Genomic DNA, 25,640 nt, shown 5'->3' on the forward strand with positions numbered 1-25,640 from the left:
CCAAGGAAGAGGTGAAGACCATATGCCTGGATCACCTCGATCCTCATCTAGACAGGGTGACTCACTGTGGACCTGTGAGTATCTAGCAAGATTATTATTGGTTGCCTAAAGTATTTCACCCTAAGCTTCAGAAATGTGGGAACAGATGAGATAGGATAGAAGATTCCAGGGCAGGTGAGGTTGACAGCAAACAGGGGCAAGGACTGTAATAATAAAAGTCCTTGTAAAGTTTTCTCCTGATTGTAATGATTTCTACATCACACCAAAAGAACACAAGGAAATAGCAAATTACAGGAAAGAATGGCTTTCATATATTTTACTAATCTCAAGTGTGTTGAAAACAGTTGTCTCCCTATTTTATCACTGAAACTGATTTAGGCTTTAGTTCAGCCTTTTACTGAATTATAAATTAGCTTCTTAGGGCATAAAGCTGTGGGGTAAAGAGGGCTCAGCATATGCTCTCCCAACAGATGTCCAAATAGTTTCAGAAAGACTTTCGTAAAAAGTGATTCTTTTTTTACATACTGCCACAATATAGCTATAATAGGACTTCCTAATTTAAAACATTAAGGATTTTTTTTAAAACCCACCTTTTTAAAGTTAACCCTCAAAAGATCCAGTGGGACCGTAAAAACTTAGGCTCCATTGGTTTTTAAAAAGCAACAAACAGGGGCTTCCCTAGTGGCGCAGTGGTTGAGACTCTGCCTGCCAAGGCAGGGGACACGGGTTCGAGCCCTGGTCTGGGAGGGTCTCACGTGCCGCGGAGCAACTAGGCCCGTGAGCCACAATTACTGAGCCTGCGCGTTTGGAGCCTGTGCTCCGCAACAAGAGAGGCCGCGAAAGTGAGTGGCCCGCACTTGCCGCAACTAGAGAAAGCCCTCGCACAGAAACGAAGACCCAACACAAACAAAAATAAATAAATTAAAAAAAAAAGCAAACAGAGAGGGAAGAGATTTTGGAGGTCTTTAAACCTTAAAAATGAAAACTTAAAAAAAAAAAGTTGAAAGCCTGTTCCCGGCATGGGAATTCAAAATATTACGTTTTGTAGAAAATAAAATAATCCCCCAAAGATGGGGGCTTTGGAGGGCTTTTGCTAACTGTCGTGGAAATAATTTCCAAAGAGCGTTACAGACCAGAGGCAACTGTTAGGCCAGAGGCGTCCACACCCGAGCGTCCCGCCTCGGTCCAGAGGCCGTGGAACTCCCGTGGGTCGGGTCGCCCCTGCGCCCCCAGCGTCGACCCGTGCCGCCCGCGCCCCGGGTGAGCGCTCGCCCGGGATCGAGGTGTCCTGGCCCCCCAACCCACAGCCGCAGCCCAGCTTCCCCACCCTGTTCCCCGATCCGCAATCCGGAGAGCCGACACAGAGATCCCGGTAAAGCTGCGGTGGGAACTGTCCTGTCGCTGACTTCCAGACAGTCGGCCGGGCTGTGAACCGAAGAAGTGCGGGTTAGCGCGCTCCCTCGGAGGAAGCCCGGTTCCTGGGACGCGTACCACGCGGCCGCGAAGGGAACCCGGCGGCGCTCTGGGGCGGCGGCCCCCGTGAGGAGGTAGGGCAGAGTCGGTAGTCACAAGCCGTGCTCGGGCCCCTGGAAAAGGTGCAATTCCCCACCTCCCTCCTCACATGTGGGGCTTGCACCCTCCTCGCCGCGCTCCTGCCCATCTAGCCGCCACCCACAGTCCCACAGCGTCCTCCCCCCGACCCGCAGCAACCACCAGACATTAGGACCGCGCGGAAGCCGTCCAGCGGGAAGGCGCCTAAAGGCCAGTTGGGCGTGGCTTCTCGGAGAGAGGCGGGCCTCGGGGGCGGGGAGATCTACGCAACCATTGGTTCGGGCTGCTGATTGGCTGAAGTGCCTGAGTGGAGCCCGCAAGCGTCTCCGCCCCGACTAGCCGCTCCTCCTCTTCTCCCAGCCGATCGGTCCGCACCAGTTCGCGAGGGAACCGCTCAGGTACCGCCGCCACAGCCCAGTGCGGACGACGGGAGAGGGAGGCAGAAGGAGGACACGCTCGCTCGCTTGCTCGCTCCCACCCGCACCCGGGCTCCTAGAGCCGGCGCGGAGCCCAGGGGGAGGAGCCACTGCGGGCACGCCCCGCCTCTGGCCCGGGAAGACTACGCCAGCGACCCCGCCGGCTGGCCACCGCCCCCCTTGCCGGCCGAGACCCGCCCCCGGCCCTCCCTCGGCGGCATGGAGGGGACCCGCTCCTGACGGCCGCACCGCCGCCTCGGCCCCCGCCCCTCCTCCTGGCCCCTCCCTCCCGCCCCCGCTCGCATGTCCGCGCCGCCTTAGCCGAGGATGCTGAGGATGAAGCTGCCGCTGAAGCCGTCGCACCCCGCGGAGCCGCCGCCCGAGGCGGAGGAGCCTGAGGCGGACGCGCGGCCAGGCGCTAAGGCGCCGCCGCGTCGCCGCCGCGACTGCCGACCCCCGCCGCCGCCGCCGCTCTCGGGCCCGCCGCGGGGCCCCCCGCTGCCGCCGCCGCCGCCACCCGGGGGGCTCGGGCAGCCTGTTGCTGGCGGATCGGCGGCGGGGGCGGGCATGCCGAGCGGCGGCGGCGGGCCCACGGCGGCGCTGCGCGAGCAGGAGCGGGTGTATGAGTGGTTCGGGCTGGTGCTGGGCTCGGCGCAGCGCCTGGAGTTCATGTGCGGGCTGCTGGACCTGTGCAACCCGCTGGAGCTGCGCTTCCTCGGCTCGTGCCTGGAGGACCTGGCGCGCAAGGACTACCACTACCTGCGCGACTCGGAGGCCAAGGCCAACGGTCTCTCGGACCCGGGGCCGCTGGCCGACTTCCGAGAGCCCGCAGTGCGCTCGCGCCTCATCGTCTACCTGGCGCTGCTGGGTTCCGAGAACCGTGAGGCCGCCGGCCGCCTGCACCGCCTCCTGCCCCAGGTGGACTCGGTGCTTAAGAGCCTGCGCGCGGCCCGGGGCGACGGCTCGCGGGGCGGCGCGGAGGACGAGCCCGGCGAGGACGGCGACAACGAGGAGGACGCCGAGAAGGACGGCTCCGGCCCGGAAGGCGGCGGCGCCGAGCCCCAGCCCTGCGGCGGGCTGGGCTTCAGGGCCCAGGAGGAACTGCTGCTGCTCTTCACCATGGCCTCGCTGCACCCGGCGTTCTCCTTCCACCAGCGGGTCACCCTGAGGGAGCACCTGGAGAGGCTCCGCACCGCGCTCCGCGGGAGCCCCGAAGACGGGGAGGCGGAGCTGTGTAACTTTGCCGGCCCCAGGGCCCAGGTAAGGCGCGCCAGCCTCCCTACGCCCGCGGGGCGGCCTCCCCCGCCTGCCTTTCGGACGCCCCTTGACCGAGCCTCACCCCGGCGCAGGTGGCTCGGCATCCCCAGCCCAGGCTTCCAGCCCCAGAGCACTAATCTGCGTTTTGCTGGGCCGCTCAGTTGCACTCCCCACCCCCCCGCCCCTACACACACGGGTACCCGCCATAACAGAATGCTCTAGAAGTCTCTTCCGTGCCGGAGTTGCCACGGAAAACATGGAGCGCTCAGCCCCGTCCCCCTGTCGGATGAAGGGTCTCGGGACCTTTCTGGCTTTGAGCATCTCGACGTGCTGGGAAAGGCGAAGCGCTAGGGGAGCCTGTGTGTTGGCCGCAGTCAGCCCTGGGCTGAGCTTTCCCTTTCCTGCCTCCTGGCGCTCTGGTCACACGTTGTAAAGCTCTGCCTTGCCCCTCGGTGAGGCGTCCTAAAGGTGCGCTCCCGGCGTGTGGCCCTGTCTTTGATACAGAGGGGCTCTTTTTGCTCAGTGTATGCCTGAGTTAGAGGGAGTCGTAGGGTCTTTGGCTCCTGCTCAGGGAACTTGATGTTCCCAGAAAAACGTCAGATGTGGAGACCCGCGAAATGACTCAAATTAGATAAGTCGTAGCGCTGGTTGTCTGGGTAAAGAAACCCCTCCTGGGGCGGTTGGTTATGCTCTTTGCCTCTGGCGTGTCCTAGTTTCTAACGGGTTTGAGCCGTGCTTACACATTTGAGTACGGGGATGTTTGTTGGTCCTTTACTGAGGCATAAGTGTTTTCTAAAAAGTTATTAAACACCAAAGTGTAGAAGACGAGAATTAAGATAAGTCATTTGTCGCAAACATTAAAGAAAATTAATTTATTTGGCCACGAAAGCAATTTAATAATAATCTAGGCCCAATATAAAGTCCTTGAGCGTCACAATCTTATGGAGTAGTAGCTTTTATTTAGAGTAAAACCTGTACAGTAAGTTTATTTTCGTGGTTCACAACTATTTAAAAAGTATTTATTTGGATGCCGTGTTAACTTAGGTGATCTCCAGGATGGAAAGGGGGAGTTTTTTCACTCCTTGCTTGAAAGTTAATTAAACTTATATATCTGCTGACGTTCAATACCTTGGAATTTAAACTGGGCATTGTATTTCTCTAATGGCTGTGTGGACCCAGCACCCATAGAATGAAAGGAATTTGGGGGCTGGAAGGGATTTAGGGATAATCTAGGCTGAACCCCTCCTTTTTATAACGAGGCTTCTGTGAAGTGACTAACTCACATTTTAGGACATACTTTATCAAACTCAGATGTAGTAACGCTAGTATCCAGAATTTTCTTGGTGAGCTTGAAATATTTTCCAATATCTACTACTAGCATGCAACTGTGTATACTGATGGTATAAGCCCTTACCACTCTTCAGCCTACTCACTAAAATAATTCCAAAGAAATCCTGCACCCGCCATTAAATTTAGAGAAGCAAGTCTGAACTCAGAAGCAGTACTTATATATCTTAAAAAAAATTGTTTTCTTGTAATAGTATATATTGTAGAGATAACCTTAGAGTGTAGATATAATCAAAATGTCCCACAGTGGAGCAGTTTATATTCCATTCGTATCATTCCAACAAGGGTAACCGATTTCCGGTTTTAAAGCTGAGTCTTTTTTTTTTTTTTTTTGCCTTTAAAATTTGCTTATAATGTGTTGGAAGGTGACTAGACAAGGAGAGAGAAGCACGAAAACCACAGTAATGAAATTTTTATCGTGACTGCAGTGTGTGGCCTTTTCTGGCAACCAGTGAGTGCTGGGAAGAGTGGACAGAGTGAGGCTGGGCATCCTGCCATTAATTTCAGCACATATTACTTCTCAGGCAGTGCCTTGTGCTGTGGCTATCAGTAGAAGTGGGGGAATAAATAATAGGGGATACACACACTACAGGTGACACTGAAAGCTATTTCTAGACGTTGGTGTTGTGATGAACTTTTTTTCTCCAGTAGTTGTTTAGGGTTACCGTAACAAGTCACTTAAGTCTCACTAAATTGTTACTGCCCCACACTTTCTGCTTGTTGGCGTGGACTCGGAGGCCCTCAGCTGTGGCTTGTTATGGACTTGAAGACATTTCCGCGGATCTTATTGCTCCCAGGCTCGCTCTCTAGAGGCGGCAGATGGGGGTGGATTGATTTCAATCCCTGTTCACTGCAGTCCAACCCAGCTGTACCGCGGCCTTGCACCGTCGATGCACTAGGGGGAGGGAGGGCCCACCTCCGAGTCTGCAGGGAGGTGCCCGAGGCTCGCGCCCGAGGGCCGCGCGGTCACGCGCCGCCGCGGACCGGCGGACGGCGACTGGGGGCCGGTCCTGCGGGGTTCCTCCCCTCGCCCGCCCTGCAAGATGGCGGCCGCGCGCCTCCCACGTGACTGGCGCTGGGCCCGCCCCCGGGGGAGCGGGCTGAGGACGGGCCGCGCTTCCAAGGGGGTGTCCCTTAGGCCTTCGCTGGGCGAGGCGGAGTTGAAGGATCGAGCGAAGAACCCTGTGGATTGCATGGTGCACTCTGGGAATGGCAAAGGGGAGTTCTTGTGGCAGCCTTTTTTGGCCCCGGAAGTAACCTTTCAGACCCATACTTGTAACTTCTTCATTGCTTAGGAATAATTGTATTTCTTCACTAGTGTCTTAAGCATCAGCTATATTAAATGGATGAAGTAGAGCTAATCGTCTTTTAATTCTCTGTTAGAGTAAGGGTATACTAGCCATGACTTACGGGAAGTTTTAGGTTGCTTTGGCTGCAGCAAAGAATACAAACAGCTCACTTAATAAATGCCTTTGGGGAGAGGCTTTTAGAAGATCACAGTTAAGCAGTAATTATTTTAGTAGCAAATGGGAGCTATTGGGTATCCTCCTCCAGTTACTTACATTTTTCTCTGCAGTGGTTTTCTCAGGTAAGGAGAACTCAGGGAAAATCTCACTTATACCGTAAGTTAATATACCATTAATTTTTCTGCAAATTAACTAATGTAATATATATCGTTTGTTTTTAATTACCTTTTGTGGGGTTTTTTTATGGGATAGGGGACAGGAAGTGTGTTGTAGAGGCTATCAAAGCCTTGAAGAGTGATAGCCATGTTTAGTATAGCACTAGACTTGGAGGCTTAAATTCCAGCTCTGCCACTTACTTTGTAATATTAACCAGGACACTTAAATCCGTGAGCCTCACTCTGATCTGTAAAATGGGAATAATAACTTATTTTTAAGGTTATGGTGATTGAATTAAGGGGATATGATGCAAAATAATTCACATTGTCTTGAGCACAAATTCTTTGAGAATGACGTTCAGTGCGTTTTCTTTTCCACTAAGATGCAGCCATCCAGATTGTTACATCAGTTGTTTTCAGGAGTAGGTTTTCTTTTCTTTTCTTTTCTTTTTTTAAGCCTAATAGAAGTCTATACATAATAGTATTTTCTGTATTCTCTATTACCATACCTCTAAATTGATTGGTGTTCAGGAAGGTTAAGTAATTAAGCTGATGTATGAGACACATTTGGGGCAGTTTTGTTAATTCTTACATTGTAAAGATCTGGTATGCTACAGATAAGCCCAAAGGAAGCATTTCTCTGGGTCACAAATCATTAAAATATGTATTTTCCCCATATTGGATTTGGGGATGGGAATAGAGAAAATACATATTTTGAATTTGGGTTATCATGAACTCCCGTGCAACCATAATCTGCTTAAATCTTTTTCACATTTAGTTAGGATGATGTAAAGCTATTTTGCAGTTTTGTTAAGTTATGTAATTTTTCGTTTATTTCAGAGTGCAGCCTGGAATCCATGGATAATTAAACATTTTTATGCCTTTTTTTATAGAAGCTATTAAATTGGCTGATGTTTAAGCATATTTAATATTTTTGTTATTCTTGAGAAATATTAAGCTTAATTTTTTTTTTTTTTTTAAGAAAAGCAGAAAAAGCCTGAACTACCCTCAAAGCAGACTGAGTTTCACTTTTATCAACCGTGTTTTCCATTATGGAGGACTGTGTTGTCACAGCACTCCCTTTCTTCACAGAGAGCGCTTTGTTACACAAGCCACCTTCATCCAGGCTGTGTAAACAGTCACTCCAGAAGGGAAGTGCCTAATCGGGTGTTTATGTTACAGGTGGCAGAGCTGCTGGGTGCTCGGTAGTCCGTTTCCTTCTGTTCTTCCTATGCTCCAGGGAACATTTGGCTTTAATGCCCTTCTAAATGTCTTAGTTCATTGGGCCTGTTTAATGCTCATTCAGGAAATCATTTGAGGTCAGGTTTAGGTTTTGAAGAGGTCATTTTTGCAAGTTATTTGGCCTTTCACGTTTCAGACTGCCTAGTATTGAATAGGGATCTCATCACCATTTATTGCATGTAACTGCCGTGAAGATGAACGTGATAACGTACATGAAAATGCTTGGTAAACACGAGTGAGATAGGTCAACCCATCTGTCTATTGATGGTTCCAAGAGTGGATAGCACAATTTGGTTGCAGTGGATGAACAGAAATGCAGAAGCCTGAAGAGATGATAGGGGTTGGGTTACAGAGGGCCTTGAAGGTCAGATGAAAGAAACTGGTTGCAGTGGGAGCAAGTGGAAATTTGTGTGTCTCCCTGAAATGTTCACTGTCACTTTAAATTCATATGTATGAAAAGAATGCATCACTGATTTGTAAAAAAAAAAGATCTTCCAGACTCATCCAGTTTTCTCAATGGTACCATCATATTCCTAGTCACTCTGATTTGCTTGATAATCTTAATCCTCTCCACCCCTCATATGCTGGATCCCCCCTTTTCTCATCCTTGCTGACACCATTCTGTTTTGGGACTTTTACCTCTGATTCCCTTGCTTTCAGCCTTCCCACTTCTTACCTGTTGGATACCACTGCCAGATACATCTTCCTAAAGCAATATTTAATCATACCATGTTTTCTTACAGTGACTGATGGGACGTGGTCTCTACTAGGTCTTTGGACTCAAAATCTTTCTTCTGCTCCTTCCTCTCACGTCTGTTCTTTTATTCAAGGCTGACTCATGCCATCACCTCTTGCATGTTGTTCTCTGGAATTGTCCGTGTGGTGATCTTCTCCTAAGACTCTTCACTGCCTCTGCATTCCAGTAGCGTGTATATTCTGTGTTACAATTTCGCTACGTATCCTATGATTCTTTTTTTTTTCTTTTACTTTGAGTTATTTTTAACTTAAAATCCAGGAGGGAAGGTCAATTTTATAAGTTCCCCAAAGACTCAGGCATCACGTCTCATTTTTTGGTCAACATTGCATATATTGTAAGTGTTCAGTCAAAATTTCGTATGCTTAGGATATTTCAAATATAGCTCTGAGGGCTTCCCTGGTGACGCAGTGGTTGAGAGTCCGCCTGCCGATGCAGGGGACACGGGTTCGTGCCCCGGTCCGGGAGGATCCCACGTGCCGCGGAGCGGCTGGGTCCGTGAGCCATGGCCGCTGAGCCTGCGCGTCCAGAGGCTGTGCTCTGCAACGGGAGAGGCCACGACAGTGAGAGGCCCGCATACCACAAAAACAAAAACAAAAAAACAAACAAACAAAAATATAGCTCTGAAAAATACCATTATGATTAATTGCTGTAAGACAAAGTGCATCAGGAAGTGATTTTTTTTTGGTGGGGGGGGGTTGGTGAATTATCAGCTACCTTATGGTTACTTGCAGCCATGTAGTATAGGCACAGTTGTTTTGGAAATAATAGAAGGAATTGTTCCTTTAGGTAGAAAGCATGGAACAGTATAGATTTGAACTGAAGCTTCAATGAGTGAATGCTGAATAGTTGTGCTTATTAATTATTCTTTCAAAATCAGGTCGTGTGCTATGTACAGCACTCCCTAAATTAACTAAGTTTTTGTGTGTAGGGGTGCATATTGGTGCAAACCTATGGGTGATGTTTTGATAGGATGGAGAAAGTCACAACTTACAAACTGTATTATTGTTTGGGTAATCGTAGTTACTGTCGCCCAGTGTTGATCTCTGATCCGTGATTTGCTTGAGGGGTGGTGGGAGCCAGATGTGGAATTGAGATAGTACCTTGCTTATGATCTGAAAGTTAAAAACTTTGGTCACTCAAGTGAGCAGTTTATAATCTAAGAATTGTGGGGTTTTTATGTTTCTTGTTAGGAACGTTGAAATTGGGAGCGTTAGGAAGCATAATGTTCCCTCAGTATAACTGATTTTTGTTTTGGGTATCAAATGCTTGAAATTCTCTAGTGGTCCTGGAAGGAACAGCATGGTCGTGTGTCAGCCACAGTGCTGTGGTGTTTGGAGAAGACTTCCTCAGGAAAGAGATCAAACACTTACAGAGAGGGTGATGTTGAGTGGTTTTGTTAGTTTGGGGAAGGTGCCTGTTCTCCCAGTTGGTATTGAACACAAGTCCTAATGCAGTGTTTCCCAACACTAATAATTACCGACCTATAAGTCACTTTCTGTCAAGGATGCTTCATAAGCTTTATAAGTTACAATTTCCACATGGTCCCAGGAACATTTCTCCACTGGGGGTGAAGGCTGTGCTTCAGCTAGAAGTCCGTGCAGGGCCATTTGGCGGTCAGGCTCCTGAGCCCAGGCTCACCTCCTACCAAGATCCTTTGGTGTCTCCTGTGGGGTGGGGCTGTGTAGGAGAGGGCAGTTCGGTCATATACGGGCTAGGGAGGAGAGACACATCCTCGTTAGATCCTTTTGTACCCATGCTCATGGGTGCGTTCTTTTCAACTCACCCAAGAAACATTCTGGCAAAGTGGGGATTTAAAAATCTGGGGGCTGCTAGCCCAGGGATGTAGCAGGTCTTGTTCAGCCTCCTAATTCTAGGGTAAAAGAAGAGGTCTTTCCCCTTCTGTGGTAGGAGAGCAGAAGGTTGGTAAAGGAAACAGACGCTGATGTTAAAGAGGGGGGCACCCCAGCTTTGGTCTAGGCCAGAAGCCATTACCACTACTCCCTGCATTCTATACCTTTCTAGTCCAATACAGTTTATATTTTTTCACCAGTCCACCTATCAGCTACAGATGGCGCCATTGAGGTTCAAAGAGCAGAAACACAAAGGGAGTTTCGTAAACATCACATCCAGGTAAAAACTGCTGCCCTCACTTCTTTCATTCTATACTCCCCTCATCCCCAGTAGGCTTTTGTATCAGTGTTCTTCTGCTAGATCTTCCCTAATTGTGCATCCTACAAGAGCAGTTCTCTAGAAAAGATGATGACATCGACAATTTTAATGTTTTTTATTTGTAATAAATTCAGAGTTCCCCAGAATACATAGAAAGTTACAGTGAATCAAGTTTCCCACTCCCATCTTTGTTTGATGCACCCAGTTCCAGGCCACTCCTGCTCTACACAGGTAGCCGCTGTCAGTTCAGAGATGTCATGTTAGGAAGAATTTAACAGAGCCAGGTCTGGTCTGTGGGCTGTGATGGCAAAGTGTATACACGGATTCAGTACATAGTTTAGCACTTCCTCCCACGTTCAATAACTAGAGTGCGCTTACCCATGCTTTAACATAGTGAATTCTACCACACCCGTCTTGCTGAATCACCTTATTCGCACATTTCTAGTTAAACAGTAAATTACATAGGAAGTGAGTCCATGATCATAGCAGAAATCCATACTGAAATCCATAGCAGAAACCCAAATGGCATACTGTTTCTAAGCTGCTGATTCATTGCTCCCTCCTTTCTGCACTGTTGGGTCAGTTTTGTTCTTTGCGGCATAACTTTAATACATTTACCATCCATGTTTCTTCTCACACCAGAACTTGCCTTTTATCAGATGCTATAGATTGATTCAAGGCATTTCTTTGGGTTGGGTTATACTGTTTCATTGAGTAAAGATGAGACAGATATCTGCTTTTCTACCACATCCTCTCAATTAAAGAGACAGACAATAATTCTTAAATTCGCCTCAGCTTCTTCCCTCTTCTTCTACCAAAAGAGATGAAATTTGACATCTCAGTAATGTTTCTAATAATGAATCATTTTCTGACATTCAAAGGAAGACTTTCTATGAATCTTGCTTAAATAATAGCATATGCTTTAGGTACAATCCTGGTTATTTAAAGAAGAGAATCTAAAACCTAGAACTGTAACAGATTACCCCAAAACTTAGTGGCTTAAAGCAACAGCCATTTTATTATTATTTCTCATAATTCTGTGGCCCAGGAATTTAGACAGGTAACTAACAGCAGGGGCGACTTGTCTCTACTCCAGGATGTCTGGAGACACAGCTGGGGACTGGGGGCATCTCTACCCCTCTCCTCTCTCTGCATGGTCTCTGGCATGGCAGCCTCAGGAGAATTGCACTCCTCACAGGCTGGCTCAGGACTCCAAGAGCAAGTGTTCCCAGAGGCCCAGCTGCAAGGCTTCTTATGACCTATCTATAGCCATCCAGGAACATCCCTTCCATCCCATCCTACTGGTCAGTCAGGTCTCTAAAGTCAGCCCAGATCCACTGGTTGGTAATTAGACCCACCTTTCAGTGGGAGGAGTATCAAAAGTATTTTTGGCTATCTTTCATCTACCACAAAAGCTTAATAAGGTGGTGTTGTTATATATACTAGTGTTAAATTCTAAGTCTGATTTGATGAGTGTAAAAACTTCTGAAGTTAGTAAAATTAGTAAAAAAAACGAAGAAATTCATTTTCTGCTTTTGTTTTTTGTTTCTTTCTTAGAAAGAATGTCTTGGTATTTTAAAATGTACAGTCCGCATCAAAGGACAAGAGGGAATGTGTAGAACATTGGTAGATGAGCTAAAATAAACCTACAGTTTGACCTTTGTTAAAGTAAAATGAGACCAGTGTGATCTTTGTTCTAATGATGTATTTTCAGAGAAGAATCTTTTTAGGACTGTCCAGTCACTTGACTATTTCACAAACTTTCTCCACATTTAAGAGATCTCAAGTATGTAATTGTGATGACTCTACATGCGTAAAATTGAAATCTGAGCAATCTCTAGAATGAACGAGATATATTACGTGACATGTGGATTTGAGCTAACCAGGAGCACGCCATAGGTCAGAAAAAGCTTTACACACTCAAATGAGTTATAGAAAGGAGAAGGGCACACACATACCAATGCTCTTTTTGTTCCTGTGCATTCTTTTGCCGGCTTAGAATTTTTAAACTTCGTCTTCTTAATCCAAGCAGAGAAAATTCTCCCACTTTCTACTTGGTCCTGATTCTTTTTGTAAAATGCCAATTCTGGCATGTCGTCTATATTGCATTTGCTTGGGAAGCTGAACTTAATAGAAAAAGTGGGCATAATTCCTTCCTGTACGATTCCATTGAACCAGTAGTTCTCAGATTTTATGGCACCTTCCTCTATGCAGAGCAAAGCACGCGTGACAAGGAGAGGAGAAACGGCAGAACAGACCACCGTTCACGCTCGGACCAATAAACACCGTGATTCTGATCTCTGTAGCTCATGAGGCATTAAATTTTTGTTAATAAAATTTAAAATTTTATAGTTTCTAAATTTAGTCTAAATGATTTTATAGCTTTGGTACATGCTGAGACTTGGTGTTGGGAGGGGGCAGAAAACTTAATTAGTAGATATTTCATGGGTTGACGAACTTCAGTCCTTGGTCAAATACCATTTTTCTGCCTATCTTATTAAACTAGGAGGCTTTTTACTTGGTTTTTAAATTGTGTTCTTTAAAGTAACTTCAGGCTTTAAAAATGTGATTTTGATTGTGAAGCAAACTACTTTCACACAATTGCTTCAATATAAAATTTGTGGAGACAACATGATAAAATTATTCTTCTTAATTTATTGTGGTAAAATATAATAACAAAATTTGCTGTTTTAACCTTTTTTGAGCGTACAGTTCAGTGGCAGTAAGTACGTTCACACCGTTGTGCAACCATCACCACCATCCATCTCCAGAACTTTTCTTTTATCCTGCACTGAACCTCTGTATCCATTAAGCAGCTACCCCTCGTTCCCCTCTCTCTGAAGCCCCTGGTAGCCACCATTCTACCTTCTCCATGCATTTGACTACTCTAAGGTACCCCATATAAGTAGAATCATACAGTATTTGTCTTTTTGTGCCTGGCTTATTTCACTTAGCATAATGCCCTCAAGATTCATCCATGTGTCAATTTTGTTCCTTTTTAAGGCTGAGTAATGTTCAGTTGTATATATACCACATTTTGTTTATCTGTTCATCAGTGGACATTTGAATTGTTTCCACCTTTTGGCTATTGTTCATAATGCTGCTATGAACATTGGAGTACTAATTATCTGCTTGAGCCTCTGCTTTCAGTTCTTTTGGGTATATACCTAGGAGCGGAATTGCTGGATCATATGATAATTTTATTTTTTTGAGGAACTGCTGTACTGTCTTCCACAGTGGCTGCACTGTTTTACACTCCCACCAGCAATGCACAAGGGCTCCGATTTCTCCACATCTTCACCAGTACTTGTCCATTTTTTGGATAATAGCCATTCTGATGGGTGTGAAGTGGTATCTCATTGTAGTTTTGCTTCTCATTTCCCTGATGAAAACTGTTGTTTCTTTTATATTTTGCATTCATTTATATTTAAAGGTGTTATTTTTAATTCATGAACTACATATGAACAGTGTGGAAAATACTCTCTATAAAATGGTTGACCTATTAAGCTAAACTTCCAGTTTACACAAGTATTTGAGAGGATTACAGTGCTTTATTTATATTGATTTTTGACATATTTACAGCAATTTTAGGCCAATGTGGTTGTATTACTTTGTATTAAATGATTATATGGTTTGGGTTAGGAAATACATGATTTTGTTATTGTTAGAAGAATTCCTGTATCCACTTTTTTTTTATTCAGTAATATTGAAAGTTGGTGAATGACATTCGAAAGTTGGATGTTGACTTAAGAGGTCAGTGCTCCCCTTCTTAAGTGTTTCTGTGTAGACAGTCTTTATTTCCTTGGGTTTCTAGAACAAGACATACTATAAGGCTGAAGCTTTGCTCCCAAGAGTACCTATTATGGTGCCTTATTCCTAGAAATAGAGGTGTCAACTGGCAACCCACACTCATTGACAGGCCAGAATGAATGATGAGACTATAGAACAAAATATATTTTTTTAACTTTTTTATTGGAGTATAATTGCTTTACAATGGCGTGTTAGTTTCTGCTGTATAACAAAGTGAATCAGCTATACATATACATATATCCCCATATCCCCTCCCTCTTGCGTCTCCCTCCCACCCTCCCTATCCCGCCCCTCTAGGTTGTCACAAAGCACCGAGCTGATCTCCCTGTGCTATGCGGCTGCTTCCCACTAGCTATCTGTTTTACATTTGGTAGTGTATATATGTCCATGCCACTCTCTCACTTCGTCCCAGCTTACCCTTCTGCTTCCCCGTGTCCTCAAGTCCATTCTCTGTGTCTGTGTCTTTAAATTAGGATTCTTGGAAAGTTTAGGGTCTTCTGTTTACTTCATTTCTCTATACAGTTCAAAAAATTAACGTATCTTATTTATTGCAGATTTGCAAAATTGTAATTGGTTCCTGTAACTGAGATAATTTGGGTCTGAGTAGTGTTTTGAGATTTTGAACATAAAGGGGAGGATAAGGTGTGAGTTGTGATAAAGAACTGTGATAAAGCTGTTTTAATTTTTGGCTTACCCAGTGGGTTAGAGTAACAATATATACAAGACAATACTTGAATTCTGAGAGCTGTGTGTAAGATTAGCATGCTCTTCATTACTCCAAGTAGCAGTTCTGGGGTGAAACTTACCTCTAGTTCACTAATGGTAGCGATTGGCTGAGCAAATTCAGATTTAGAGCACCCGGTTGCTATTAGATGGTTTAACATTAATAGTAAGGTCATTGTCCACACACATTCTTGTTTAGAATTGTGTATTGATGATACTTTTGCTAACAAAGCGTCTTGTTAGACTGTCACTAAGACCAAGTAATGAATAAAAATTGCATAATTATATAAAAAATACAAATACCCTTACATCTGGGGAATAGCATAAAGGGTACCATCTTTTTATATTTATTTCTTTGATCCTGGTTCACTTAGGTAAAGAATTGACATCATTGGCAGTTCTGAATAGCAGTTTGCAAGGTGTCCCAGGAAACTGGGACAGTAAATAATGGATAGAATATTGCCATTAAATGAAGATAAATATTGATACTTCTTTCCCCACTGCTCTGACACTGTACCTTTCTGCTCTTAATGTGTAATCACCTATTTTATCTCTAAAAATTGCTATTAAAATTATTGCTATTAAAAGTAGGACTTTAATCTGGTTTATTTTTGTGGCATTCACTATTCTTAGTCTCTGATATAGATTAACATGTGCCCCTCTTTCTCCTCTAGAATGACTCTGCTCATGGTGATTATATGCAAAGTAATGAGGCCAGTTTAATGGAACAAGCCCCGATACCTCATGATGGACTTACTGTGGCACCTCATAGAACCCAGCGAGAAGGTATGCTGTGTTTTTCCTCAACTTTAAAACATCTGTACACGAAAAGATTGCAGAGCGCTACTGACATTGGTTAACTCACTCCTCTTTCTCCTTTTTGAAGTAGAGAAATCCTACAGGTCCTGGGTTTAGCTCAAATGCCAGCCCTCCCACTTCCTTGACTCTGTGTCTGGGCTCTGGCTCTGCAGCCCCTGTCCCAGCCCATGCTTACATGGTTCTGCCTTGTGGTCCCTTGTCTTAAATCTGATTGCATACTTCTGGAGGACAAAGACCTTAACGTACTCCCAGAGTATTAGCATAGTGCTTTATCTGTAGAACGTGCTCAGTGTCTACTGAAGAAATTAATTTTACAGAAGCTCACTGCAAGAGAGTGAAGAAATTCCTTACAAGCCCGTTCTTCCTGCAGTAATGCAGTTTTCAGGGGGACTGGGTGGAGGAGTGAAAGGACATTGCCACCTGAAAAGAAAAGAGTTCAGATATTCTCTTCTCCTCACATCTGGGGAGTCCGTTAACCTGTATTGAGGGAAATTTGAAATGGCAAATGTTGACTGCCACTTGGGTGGTCTTGGAAGGGTGAAGGATGTACAGTTAGCATCACACTCAGTTATAACAGCTTTGAATTGATGTCGTTTTGCTTCCTTTTAATTCCAGTAATAATCCTTTCGTGTAATGCATTTTTCCTCACGGAGGAAAAATAGGTGTGAATGTTTAATGTTTAGAAAATGTTTACAGAATTACCACTTCTATTCAAGACTATTAAACTACTCGAATCATGAATGAACTGCTTCAGCCAGGCTCAGTGAGCCTACCAGTAACCTAGAGCAGAGTTTGGTTTTGCCGTGAAGGTCCTTTTTTTAAAAAAAGTAAAGATATTAAAAAAAAAACCATAAAGACTACATCAAAAAGGTAACAATTAACTGTAACGTACTCATAGATGGTTTTTCCTTTATTCTTAATTTGTAAACAAATGTACACAGTCCATGCTTTTCAGTTTTAATTTATGAGGGTTAGGGGATCTCCCGTTATCAGCCATTCCTCACCACATACTCCTTTGTTTTCCTCATCTTGATTCTGATAGATCACAGCAGGTATAACTTGAAATCAAGGCTGAAGCCATAGCCGTGTTCCCGTACCCACACTGCCCCAGTGGTCCCCTTCCCTAGAAGTAAAGCTGCTTCATATTTTGGAACATTGATTAGTTCAGGTGGTTTTTATTTAATAGCATCATCCTTCACATGATTTAATAGAACAGCTTTTGGAAACAGCAGACTCTCTCACTTCCCCACTTTGGCTTTTATCATACTGCAGCAGTTGTGAGCAGTTGAAGGCTTCTAACCTGGCTTCTGAGATTTTCTTTTGTCCCATTCTCAACATTTCTCACCCACCAAGGGAAATTGGTCCAGAAGCAGGCCACCAAACATTATACATTTGGAAAGTTAACACAAAATACTGGTAATGGTATCTCCTTAGTTTATTATACCTGTTTACCAGCAAATTTCTGTAATCTTACGTTTCCTGCTTTCTCAGTGCCCACCTTCTGTGATCTACAGCAATCTTAATTCTTCCTGTATACTTTTGTTACTTTGTATATTCTACTTCGCCTATTTTAACTTATTCTTTTAAGGCAGAGTGAGTCCTTCCCTTTTCTTCTCCATCTCCTGTCCCCTGAATCCAACAGTGACCTTCTGTTGAGTCACTTTCCTAACTTCTTCCCTGTGACCTTTATCATCTTCATGACTATTTCTTCTACTTACACTGTGAGCAACAATCTTTTTTTTTTTTCCCCCTTAAGTCCTTATATTATGCTTAGTAGACTGGCTCTTTTCAATTTGTAAAGAGATTTACTTGCTAAGGTGATAACTTTTACTGAAGGATGTATGAAATGAGTAGTTTGGGGATTTGCACTTTTGCTTATTACTTCACGAGTAAGCTGACCATCTTATCTAGTTCAATTCAGAGTAATTGTTCTTAAGCCATTAATGTAATTTATAATCACTATTTTATCTGTATAATAAATTGTGAAAAATGTTGCTACAGTGAACCATCATAGTTTATTATAATGTTATGTTTGTGTTACTGTTATATGATATTAAGGGTCACATTCGAAAAAACCAATTTTTAAATTCTCAATTGGAAGGAAATTTTTACCAGTTCATATTACTTTTGAAGGGTTTTTCCCCCCCAATTTATAAAAAACCAAAAAACATTTTCTAGTTTACACCTAATATGCATAAATAACTGAATGACTCTAAAGTGCTGTATTTGTGGTAATTTGAATTAACAGTTCTGAAGATTTCATCTAGAAAAATAATCTTCACTGCAGGCGCCTTTTATTATTTATCTTTGGTGCTTAGCAGAGTGCTTGAAATGACTTCAGCCATTCAGCATGCTTAGTGGATATAGAAACAAATTACTTCATGGATGGACAGCACATTGCTGTGCTTCTGGGTTTTTTTTGTTTTATTTCATGATTAAGGCTAGTAGTAAAGATGAAGATAAATAGCTTAATCGTTTGGCTTTGTCAGGTTGGGTAACTGAAATATGTATCTAGTCTCTGTAGAACAAGTCAGCATGTTTTCTTTCTTTCAGCTGTACACATTGAGAAGATAATGTTGAAAGGAGTCCAGAGAAAAAGGGCTGACAAATATTGGGAGTACACCTTCAAAGTAAGCTACTCTCATCACCCAAAAAGATATCTCATACTATGTTAAATGATCTTTTGGAAAGAATGAAAATTGATCTTTGGAACAACTTAATGGCAGGTTTGCCAATTTAAGGGAAGCTATACCCATGTCTGTGTTTGTCTGAATTAAGGGAATGTACTGTTTTCAGTATATACTGCATGGTTTGCCAAGTGTTAAAAATTGTATCACATTAAAGTTACTCTGACAGTTTTATTAAAAAGAAATAAGAGCCTTAGATTTAAGGTGTAAGATATATCTTTAAAAAGTGAAAGTAAACATTCACCAGTATTTTTAAAAATCAAGATCACAGGCATTGTCTTTTCCTGGTATTTTTCTCCTCCTCTTCTTTCTCCAAGGCTTTTATTTTCTGGCCTTTGTTGGCTTTTCTTATCTCTAATTGCTCTGCTGTCATTCTGTCCTTCACACAGCTTTCTGATTAACTGCAGAGCCCAGCTCTGTTAGTCCCCGCCGCTCCTTTTTTGCCTGTTGACTATGATGTGCATTCCGTGTTGGCATCTTCCTTCCTCCCTGCTCGGGCTTTGCTGTCAAGCACTTTCTTCTGATGTGGGACTGCCCACGCCTTGAAGCCACATGGAAGGACGCTGTGTTTCTGTGCATCCTCACTTCACTTCCTACCCAAAGGTGTTGCTTGCCCAACGTTAGCTGTACTTGCCTCACAAAGTCATTTCTGATCCTCCAGCAGAATGTTTTTTCATTCATCCCAGGTGTACCACCATCATCCCTTTCCCAGATTCTTAATTTGGGTTACATGATTTTTCTTTCCAGAAGGCTGTCATCTCATAGAGAGCAGGAATCTTCATCCTCTGCATCTCGCCATATCTGACTTGCTTAGTACATTAGTTGGAGTTTCAGGACTCTGGCTTCTGCCTTCTTCTGTGAGAAATATTCTCAGTTTTCAAATTTTAAGTCCTTATCTCCATGTTTCACCTACGTTTTGTGACGTTTAACACAAGCCCCCCTGCTCTCGTCATTCAGTTAGACCAGCTCTCCTTTTGTTGCTGGAGCTCTAAGCGCATTCCTTCCTTAAGGCCTTCGTTGTCCTCTGGCTCTGGAACGATATTCCCCCAGACCCTGGCACAGCTGACGTCCCTTCAGGTCACACACAGGCTCGACGGCCCCTACTCTGAGGCTTTTCTTGGCACCCCTCTGACGTGCTTCTCCCAGCTCCTGCTGCATGCCCAGCTCGTTTTCTTTGGAGCACTGATCACTGATGGAACTCCTTGTACATTCATTGGCTCTAATCTGACTCCTGCACTAGACTCTGACCTCAGCCAGCAGAGGCTTCACTGTCTTGTCCACTCCTGTATCCTTTCATAAGAACAGTGTCTGACACAAGTAGCTGCTCAACAAACATTTGAGTAATTAAAAATCATTTAAAAGATGTGTCACTTAATAAGGATATTTGTTTGAGGGTTGCTAGATAAACTTTTGTATGTATTCTTAAGTATCTGGTTAACTGTGGCATGATTGGTTGGTAAGGCTTATGTATTAGCATAGTTCAAGTATTCACTCAGCTCAAATAATTGTGAAGTAGAAATTATTAGTGGGTTACCATCGAGTCCACTGAGTTAAAAGGTATCCAAGAAGTAGGTGGGTAATAGATTTTAGTTCTGGCTCTTCTGCTTACCTAGAGTTGAATCTAAGTAAGTTAGCCTTTTTGAGTTTTAGTTTCTCCATCTGAAAACAGAGGTAGTCATGTCTGCCCCATCTACGTTAATAGGATTGTAAAGCATTAAGATAAAGATGAAATCTTTTCATAAACCATAAGTCCCCATAAAAATGCAATACAGTACTACCAAAGAAGGGCGGGCAGTAAACTTGGTATTTCTCTTAAGAATGTATATTTAATTAAAGTTCCAGGAGATCGAGTTTTTCTTTTTTCTTGGGGCATAGATCTGTGCTGTCGAAGTGTCATTTTAGAGTCCCTACAATGTCACCAAGAGGAACGTAAGACATTTCCCTTTCTGAAAAATTACTAAAGTATAGTCACATTTTTAGAAGACAGCTTGTTTTGATGAACCATGCACTTTGAAAGGAGTTATTAAAATTTTTTAAAGTAGAATGTCAATATACAGTTAATTTTAACAGTTTTGAAGAAATTATGACAATACCAGATTTTTATATTTCTAATTGTTAATCTTGATAAAGTTAAAGTAAGGTCATTTGTTTTACACATGGCTTTTTTCCAGTCAGTTCCTGCCTAAGAAATAACTGTATAACGTGTTTTTTTTTTTAAATCAGGTAAATTGGTCTGATCTTTCAGTCACAACAGTAACAAAAACCCACCAAGAACTACAGGAATTTCTGCTGAAGGTAAAAGTATAGATTTTTTTTGTTAAAACGATTTTTATGTGATATACAGCAGGGGTCCCCAACCCCCGGGCAGTGGGCAGGTAGCGGTCCTCGGCCTGTTAGGAGCTGGCCGTGCAGCAGGAAGTGAGTGGCGGTGAGCGAAGCTTCCCCTGCCGCTCCCCATTGCACCCCATCGCTGGCATCACTGCCTGAACCATCCCATCCCACGACCCCCCGCCCCGGTCCATGGAAGAATTGTCTTCCACGAAACCGGTCCTTGGTGCCAAAAAGGTTGGGGACTGCTGGTATACAGAATCCAAAAACCTTAGTACCAAAACAAACACCAGGAAAATTAAAGCGTGTATATAGAGGCTGGCTTACAACTCTTCATGAACATTGATGTAGAAAATGTCATGTTATTCTAAACATAGATTTTGTTACCTTACATTACCAATATAAGGAATTGATGGTTTTCCACATTAAAAAAAAAAGGGGGGGGGAACCTTATTCCTGGTTCCTTGCTGAGATGTATATTGTTGGTGACTCTGCGCCTGGCGCCCGACAGGGTCTCTCCTCTGGGTTTCCCTAAACTTTATCTACTGTTTGTCTTGACAGATTTCATTTTTCAGTCACAGAATTTCTCTAAAGGCTTAGGTGTTTTTTTAAAAAAAATGCAGCCCGAAATAAATAATTTGCTCTTCAGAATCACAGTAATTAATGGTCCCCCTACTTAGCCAACATCTGAATATAGTGGTTTTTTCGTAGGACCAATGCCTTATCAGGTTATATGAAATAATTGGCAACTAGCATACTTCTAGGAATGAATTGCTGATTATGAAATATCCTTTCAAGTTTACCATATGTCTCTTTTCCTTTTCATCTTCCTTTTAAAATCATCTACAAAAGGTAAGATCATAAGCTGTCTGCTTGACAACCTGTACATACTAACAGTCTTTAACTTCTGTGGAGGCTGTTGAACTGCACCTAAAGTTTGCTATAGTGAGAAGGGTCAGTGAGTTTGCTGTAGTGAGTTTGAGGTCAGTGCTTTCCAATCCTTTTTTCCATATCAGTAGTAGCCTCTCTGTCCTCCACATCCTGGCCTCCTTCCCCTGCTGCTCCTTGACGGCTGTGTCTGGCACCTGTGTTGTTTCTCCTTGCCAGAAAGGAAGCTCCATGAAGGCAGGGTTCTTGTTTCATCCTCACTGCTGTATCCACAGTGCCAGAAACAGTACTTAGGACAGGGTCGGAGTTTGAACTATATGTTGACTCAATGAATGAATGCATTAATGAGGAGAGTTGCAAAAACCAAATTGTAATGAGATTTTGTAGATGGTTATCCGTCAGGCCTCAGTGTTTTTAAAGAAGAACTTGTACCGAGGTGTGAATGCCTTCCAGCACGCTGAGCTTGTGCTGTGGCTGAGCCGGGGCCCCGGAGGTGGGGGACTGGGTATGCTGGAACAAAGACCAGGCAGGTGAGAAAGTTCGAGTGACTGGTATAGAAGAGACATGTATTTTTAGCGAATATGCCTTCCTCTAGGACTGGAAGTAGTCCCTGGATATTGAAGGTAAAAGCACTTGAAAATAAATCAGTTTGCAAATTCCACTGGCTGCATATCCGCACTCTGCCCAGTCACGTGAGCAGTCACTGACCAGGTGAAAATGAATATATTCTCACCTTCCTGTGTTTAGAAGAGCCATCAGTCATTCGGTAGTTGAAATAAGCTTCTCCACTGAAGCTGGTTTTGGCTGTGTACAGATATTCAGGAGAAATTGTGTTTAAAATGGGTAATGTGATATATGCCTAATGTTCTAAATCTGTATTAAAATGATAACGTCAAAGTATAAATACTGAAATGAATGGTCATTTCCTTGTTTGGAAAAATGTGTAGATCCAGAACATGTTTCTTCCTGTTTGTGGTCTGAGGATGTGATTTACACAGTGGGTGTGTGGAATGCCAGCGGAGTGTTTGACCTTACCACGTTAATAAAAGGGCCAGGAAGAGCTTCATTCTGTGATAACATCTTGATTCCATAGTCTTACTGTGCCTAAAATAGTAATACTTACGCTACCTTTGTTAAATTTTCCATTTCTGAATTGTTGACTCAAAATGCTTATTTGTCAGAAGAATACTTACTTTGGGTTCTCCAATTAAACATTAATATGTAAACGGACAAATTTGTATAGATTGTTATATTCCTGTGGCACCTTAGATAAATGTGTTAATGGTTCTATTCTTAATTTTAGTGAAAGTGACTGCAGTTCACAAGTTAATTGCAAAGACTAGTTATCAAAAGTCAAATTTAAAACTTTGACTTCTTGAAAGACTTGGAAAATTAGTTTTATAAGGGATCAATTTATTAGGCATTTTAATAGGTAAACTAGTTAATAAAAACAAAGTTTTAAGTCATTTTATTTAATTAAAAAATTTTCTTGGTCAACTGATGATTTTTTTGTGATTTCTTGTACATGGCTCTGAGGCCACCTCCATCACACTGAGGAAAAGGTTACTAAACCTCCAATTCATCTTTTTATGTAAGATTCTGAGTGTTCACCCCATCTTTCACACCCAGGTCTTTATTTGGTGTGTAGCGTTGACAGTCTGACATGGCCTGAGGTTCACACGTGATACAGAAGGCACAAAAGTGATAACTACAAAGGCGGAGATCGCAGTTTTCAGAATACTATTTGAGGACAAAAATAATACTCCCTGTGCCCTGCAAAAGGCTCCATTTCACTAAAGAACCTTGGTGCGGTGTCCTGGGATGGGAGGGGAGTGCCGGCGGGCCCAGAGCAGGCTTAGTGCTGCCGGCACCCTCGGCCCCTCCCCTTCCCTCGGGACCCCGCGGTGCCCTGTGCAGTGCCGCTTTTCGGGAAGATTTAGAAAAGGAACTGCTTTGGGATGATTTCTGAGTAGGAGGCATTCATCTTCCTTTTGTGCCTCTGGTGTGTGACATATTTGTCAGTAAGTGAGAAACTTAACGTTGGTCGTGCCGTTTTTCTTTCCTAGCTTCCAAAGGAGTTGTCCTCGGAGACTTTTGACAAGACCATCTTAAGAGCCCTGAATCAGGGCTCATTGAAGAGGGAAGAATGGCGGCACCCTGACCTGGAGCCCATCCTGAGGTAACAGTTTACTGGCACCTCCCCGGCAGCCTCACAGGCTGGGCCATGGCCGTCCCGGGGCTGAGGATGGAGTTCTAGGGGAGATCACAGAGATTCCTCCTCTGGAGTACTTTTCAGAATGGACTTTTTATCCTTGTGTTATTTAGATCTAGGCTAGTAGTAGACACCAAACGAATTTCTCATATCCTTGTACTTTTCAGCTGTCTGTTATCATAAAAATCATTTCTGAAGTATGCAGATATTCAGTGAAACCTCTTATTTTCACCATAAAATATTTATTGGAAGAGGCCCTTGTCCAAGAGCTCAACTTTGGAGATGGTTTTGGATTTAAGTTGCTGAGTAAGATTAGGCTAATGGGTGGGAAAGTGAAGGGCAGCCGAGGTTTGCAGTGTGGTTTTGGTCATTGTTGGCGCTCATCCCTCTCTGAGGGCCCCCCTTTAGGAGAGAGAAACTAAGGAATAACGGCCAAGGAAACAAATGCTGTTATACTGGAAACTCGCAGTTATTAATGAGTAAAATAAGTGAAAGCAGTGTTGGCGCATATGTGGCTTAGAGTCGGGGCTTAGGTGAGACTGATCTGCCCTCTGAAGCTAAGCGGCCCAGCCTGGGAGGAAGACTTGCTGAGGCAGAGGTGCAAGCCTTTTCATGCAGTGACCCTCCTGCTGCCCCCAGGCCCCCTGAGTATTCTCAGGATGGGGTGGGGCTGGGGACAGAAGCAGAAATCCGGGAGGGAGGGTATTTTCATTGTAGGACAAGATCTAGGGTGTGATTTGGAAGCAAATGAGGGAAACCAGAGAGGAGATGGAGGGAGTGACTGGGAAAAGGCAGCGGAGCAGAGAGCTGGAGGGTCCGATTCGAGGCCCCCCTACGAGCGCGAGCACGATGGAAGGCGTGGAGGGACTGAAGAGCGACCTGGAGGCTGGAGCCAGACGTGGAGTGGCCGGGGAGCAGCCTCAGGGGAGCGCCCGTCCCGCGCAGCCCGGCGCACAATGGGCTGTGAGGAAAGCGGGCCGGGCCGGCGGGATTTTAGAGTCAGAAGGCACCAGCCCATTCACTGAAGGGCGGGCATCCCAGAGGGCACAGTGGGAGGGTCCAGAGAAGGCCGAGGAGAAGTGGGAGGGGCTGGGTCTCTTGGGGGTGGGCACAGAGAGCATTCCAGGGCTGAGATGGGGTGGGGTTGGGTGAGGAAGAGTTGGCTGAACTCGAGTCCCCTGTGCTGCTGCTCAAGCATCGGTGGGCGTGTGCATCCCTGGGGAGCCTGTCAAAGGGCAGAGTCATGCCGCACAGCTCTGGGGTGAGCGCAGTGCTGGGATTCTAGGCTGCTGGAGGCGCGTGGTCCGCAGAGCACGCCTTAGAGGGTGGCGCGCTCCCAGGCCCCCACACATACAGGTGGCTCAGGAGGGGCTTGTGCAGCTGTGATACGGGGGTGGGGGGTGGCAGCGCGAGCCTGGTGTCTGCGCTGGGTGACAGCCTCTGGGGAGGGAAGTCATCCCCCCCCCCCCCCCGCATGGTGGTGGGAGGCGTGGCCTAATGTTCCAGAGGGTGCACACATGACAGGTGGCCCGGCAGGGCGTGGGGCCCAGACGGGGTCAGGAGGGCGCATGCTCAGGGCTCCGAAGGGAGAAGCAGTGACAGTGAGAGACAGATAAGCTTACTACAGGGGGATGGGCCTAGTTAGGGTATATATTAAGAATCATGAGAACCAAGTTTCTCTGTTGGAGAAGAGAGTTATGGTATGGAAAGGAGAAAACCAGAATGAACCGTGGAGTGTCTCATTGGAATTGAAGATACCGGTGCAGACTCATGATTTTCAGTATATATAGGTAGATACAGAAATAAATGTGGT

General features: G+C 44.6%; 1 protein-coding gene across 1 annotated transcript in view; it reads left to right on the forward strand.

Annotated features, from left to right (window-relative positions):
* The first annotated feature begins 1,910 nt into the window (after nt 1–1,910).
* Nucleotides 1,911–25,640, forward strand: part of ZCCHC2 (zinc finger CCHC-type containing 2) — a 49,639-nt gene continuing 25,909 nt past the window's right edge. The window contains exons 1-5 of the mRNA XM_033837817.2: nt 1,911–3,227; nt 15,568–15,679; nt 18,266–18,342; nt 20,623–20,694; nt 23,682–23,794. Coding sequence (XP_033693708.1) covers nt 2,295–3,227; nt 15,568–15,679; nt 18,266–18,342; nt 20,623–20,694; nt 23,682–23,794 — 1,307 coding nt within the window. The 5' untranslated portion in view covers nt 1,911–2,294. The remainder of the gene's footprint in view (nt 3,228–15,567; nt 15,680–18,265; nt 18,343–20,622; nt 20,695–23,681; nt 23,795–25,640) is intronic.

The sequence above is a fragment of the Tursiops truncatus genome, chromosome 13 (genome assembly GCF_011762595.2).
Source record: "Tursiops truncatus isolate mTurTru1 chromosome 13, mTurTru1.mat.Y, whole genome shotgun sequence".
Taxonomy (NCBI): domain Eukaryota; kingdom Metazoa; phylum Chordata; class Mammalia; order Artiodactyla; family Delphinidae; genus Tursiops; species Tursiops truncatus.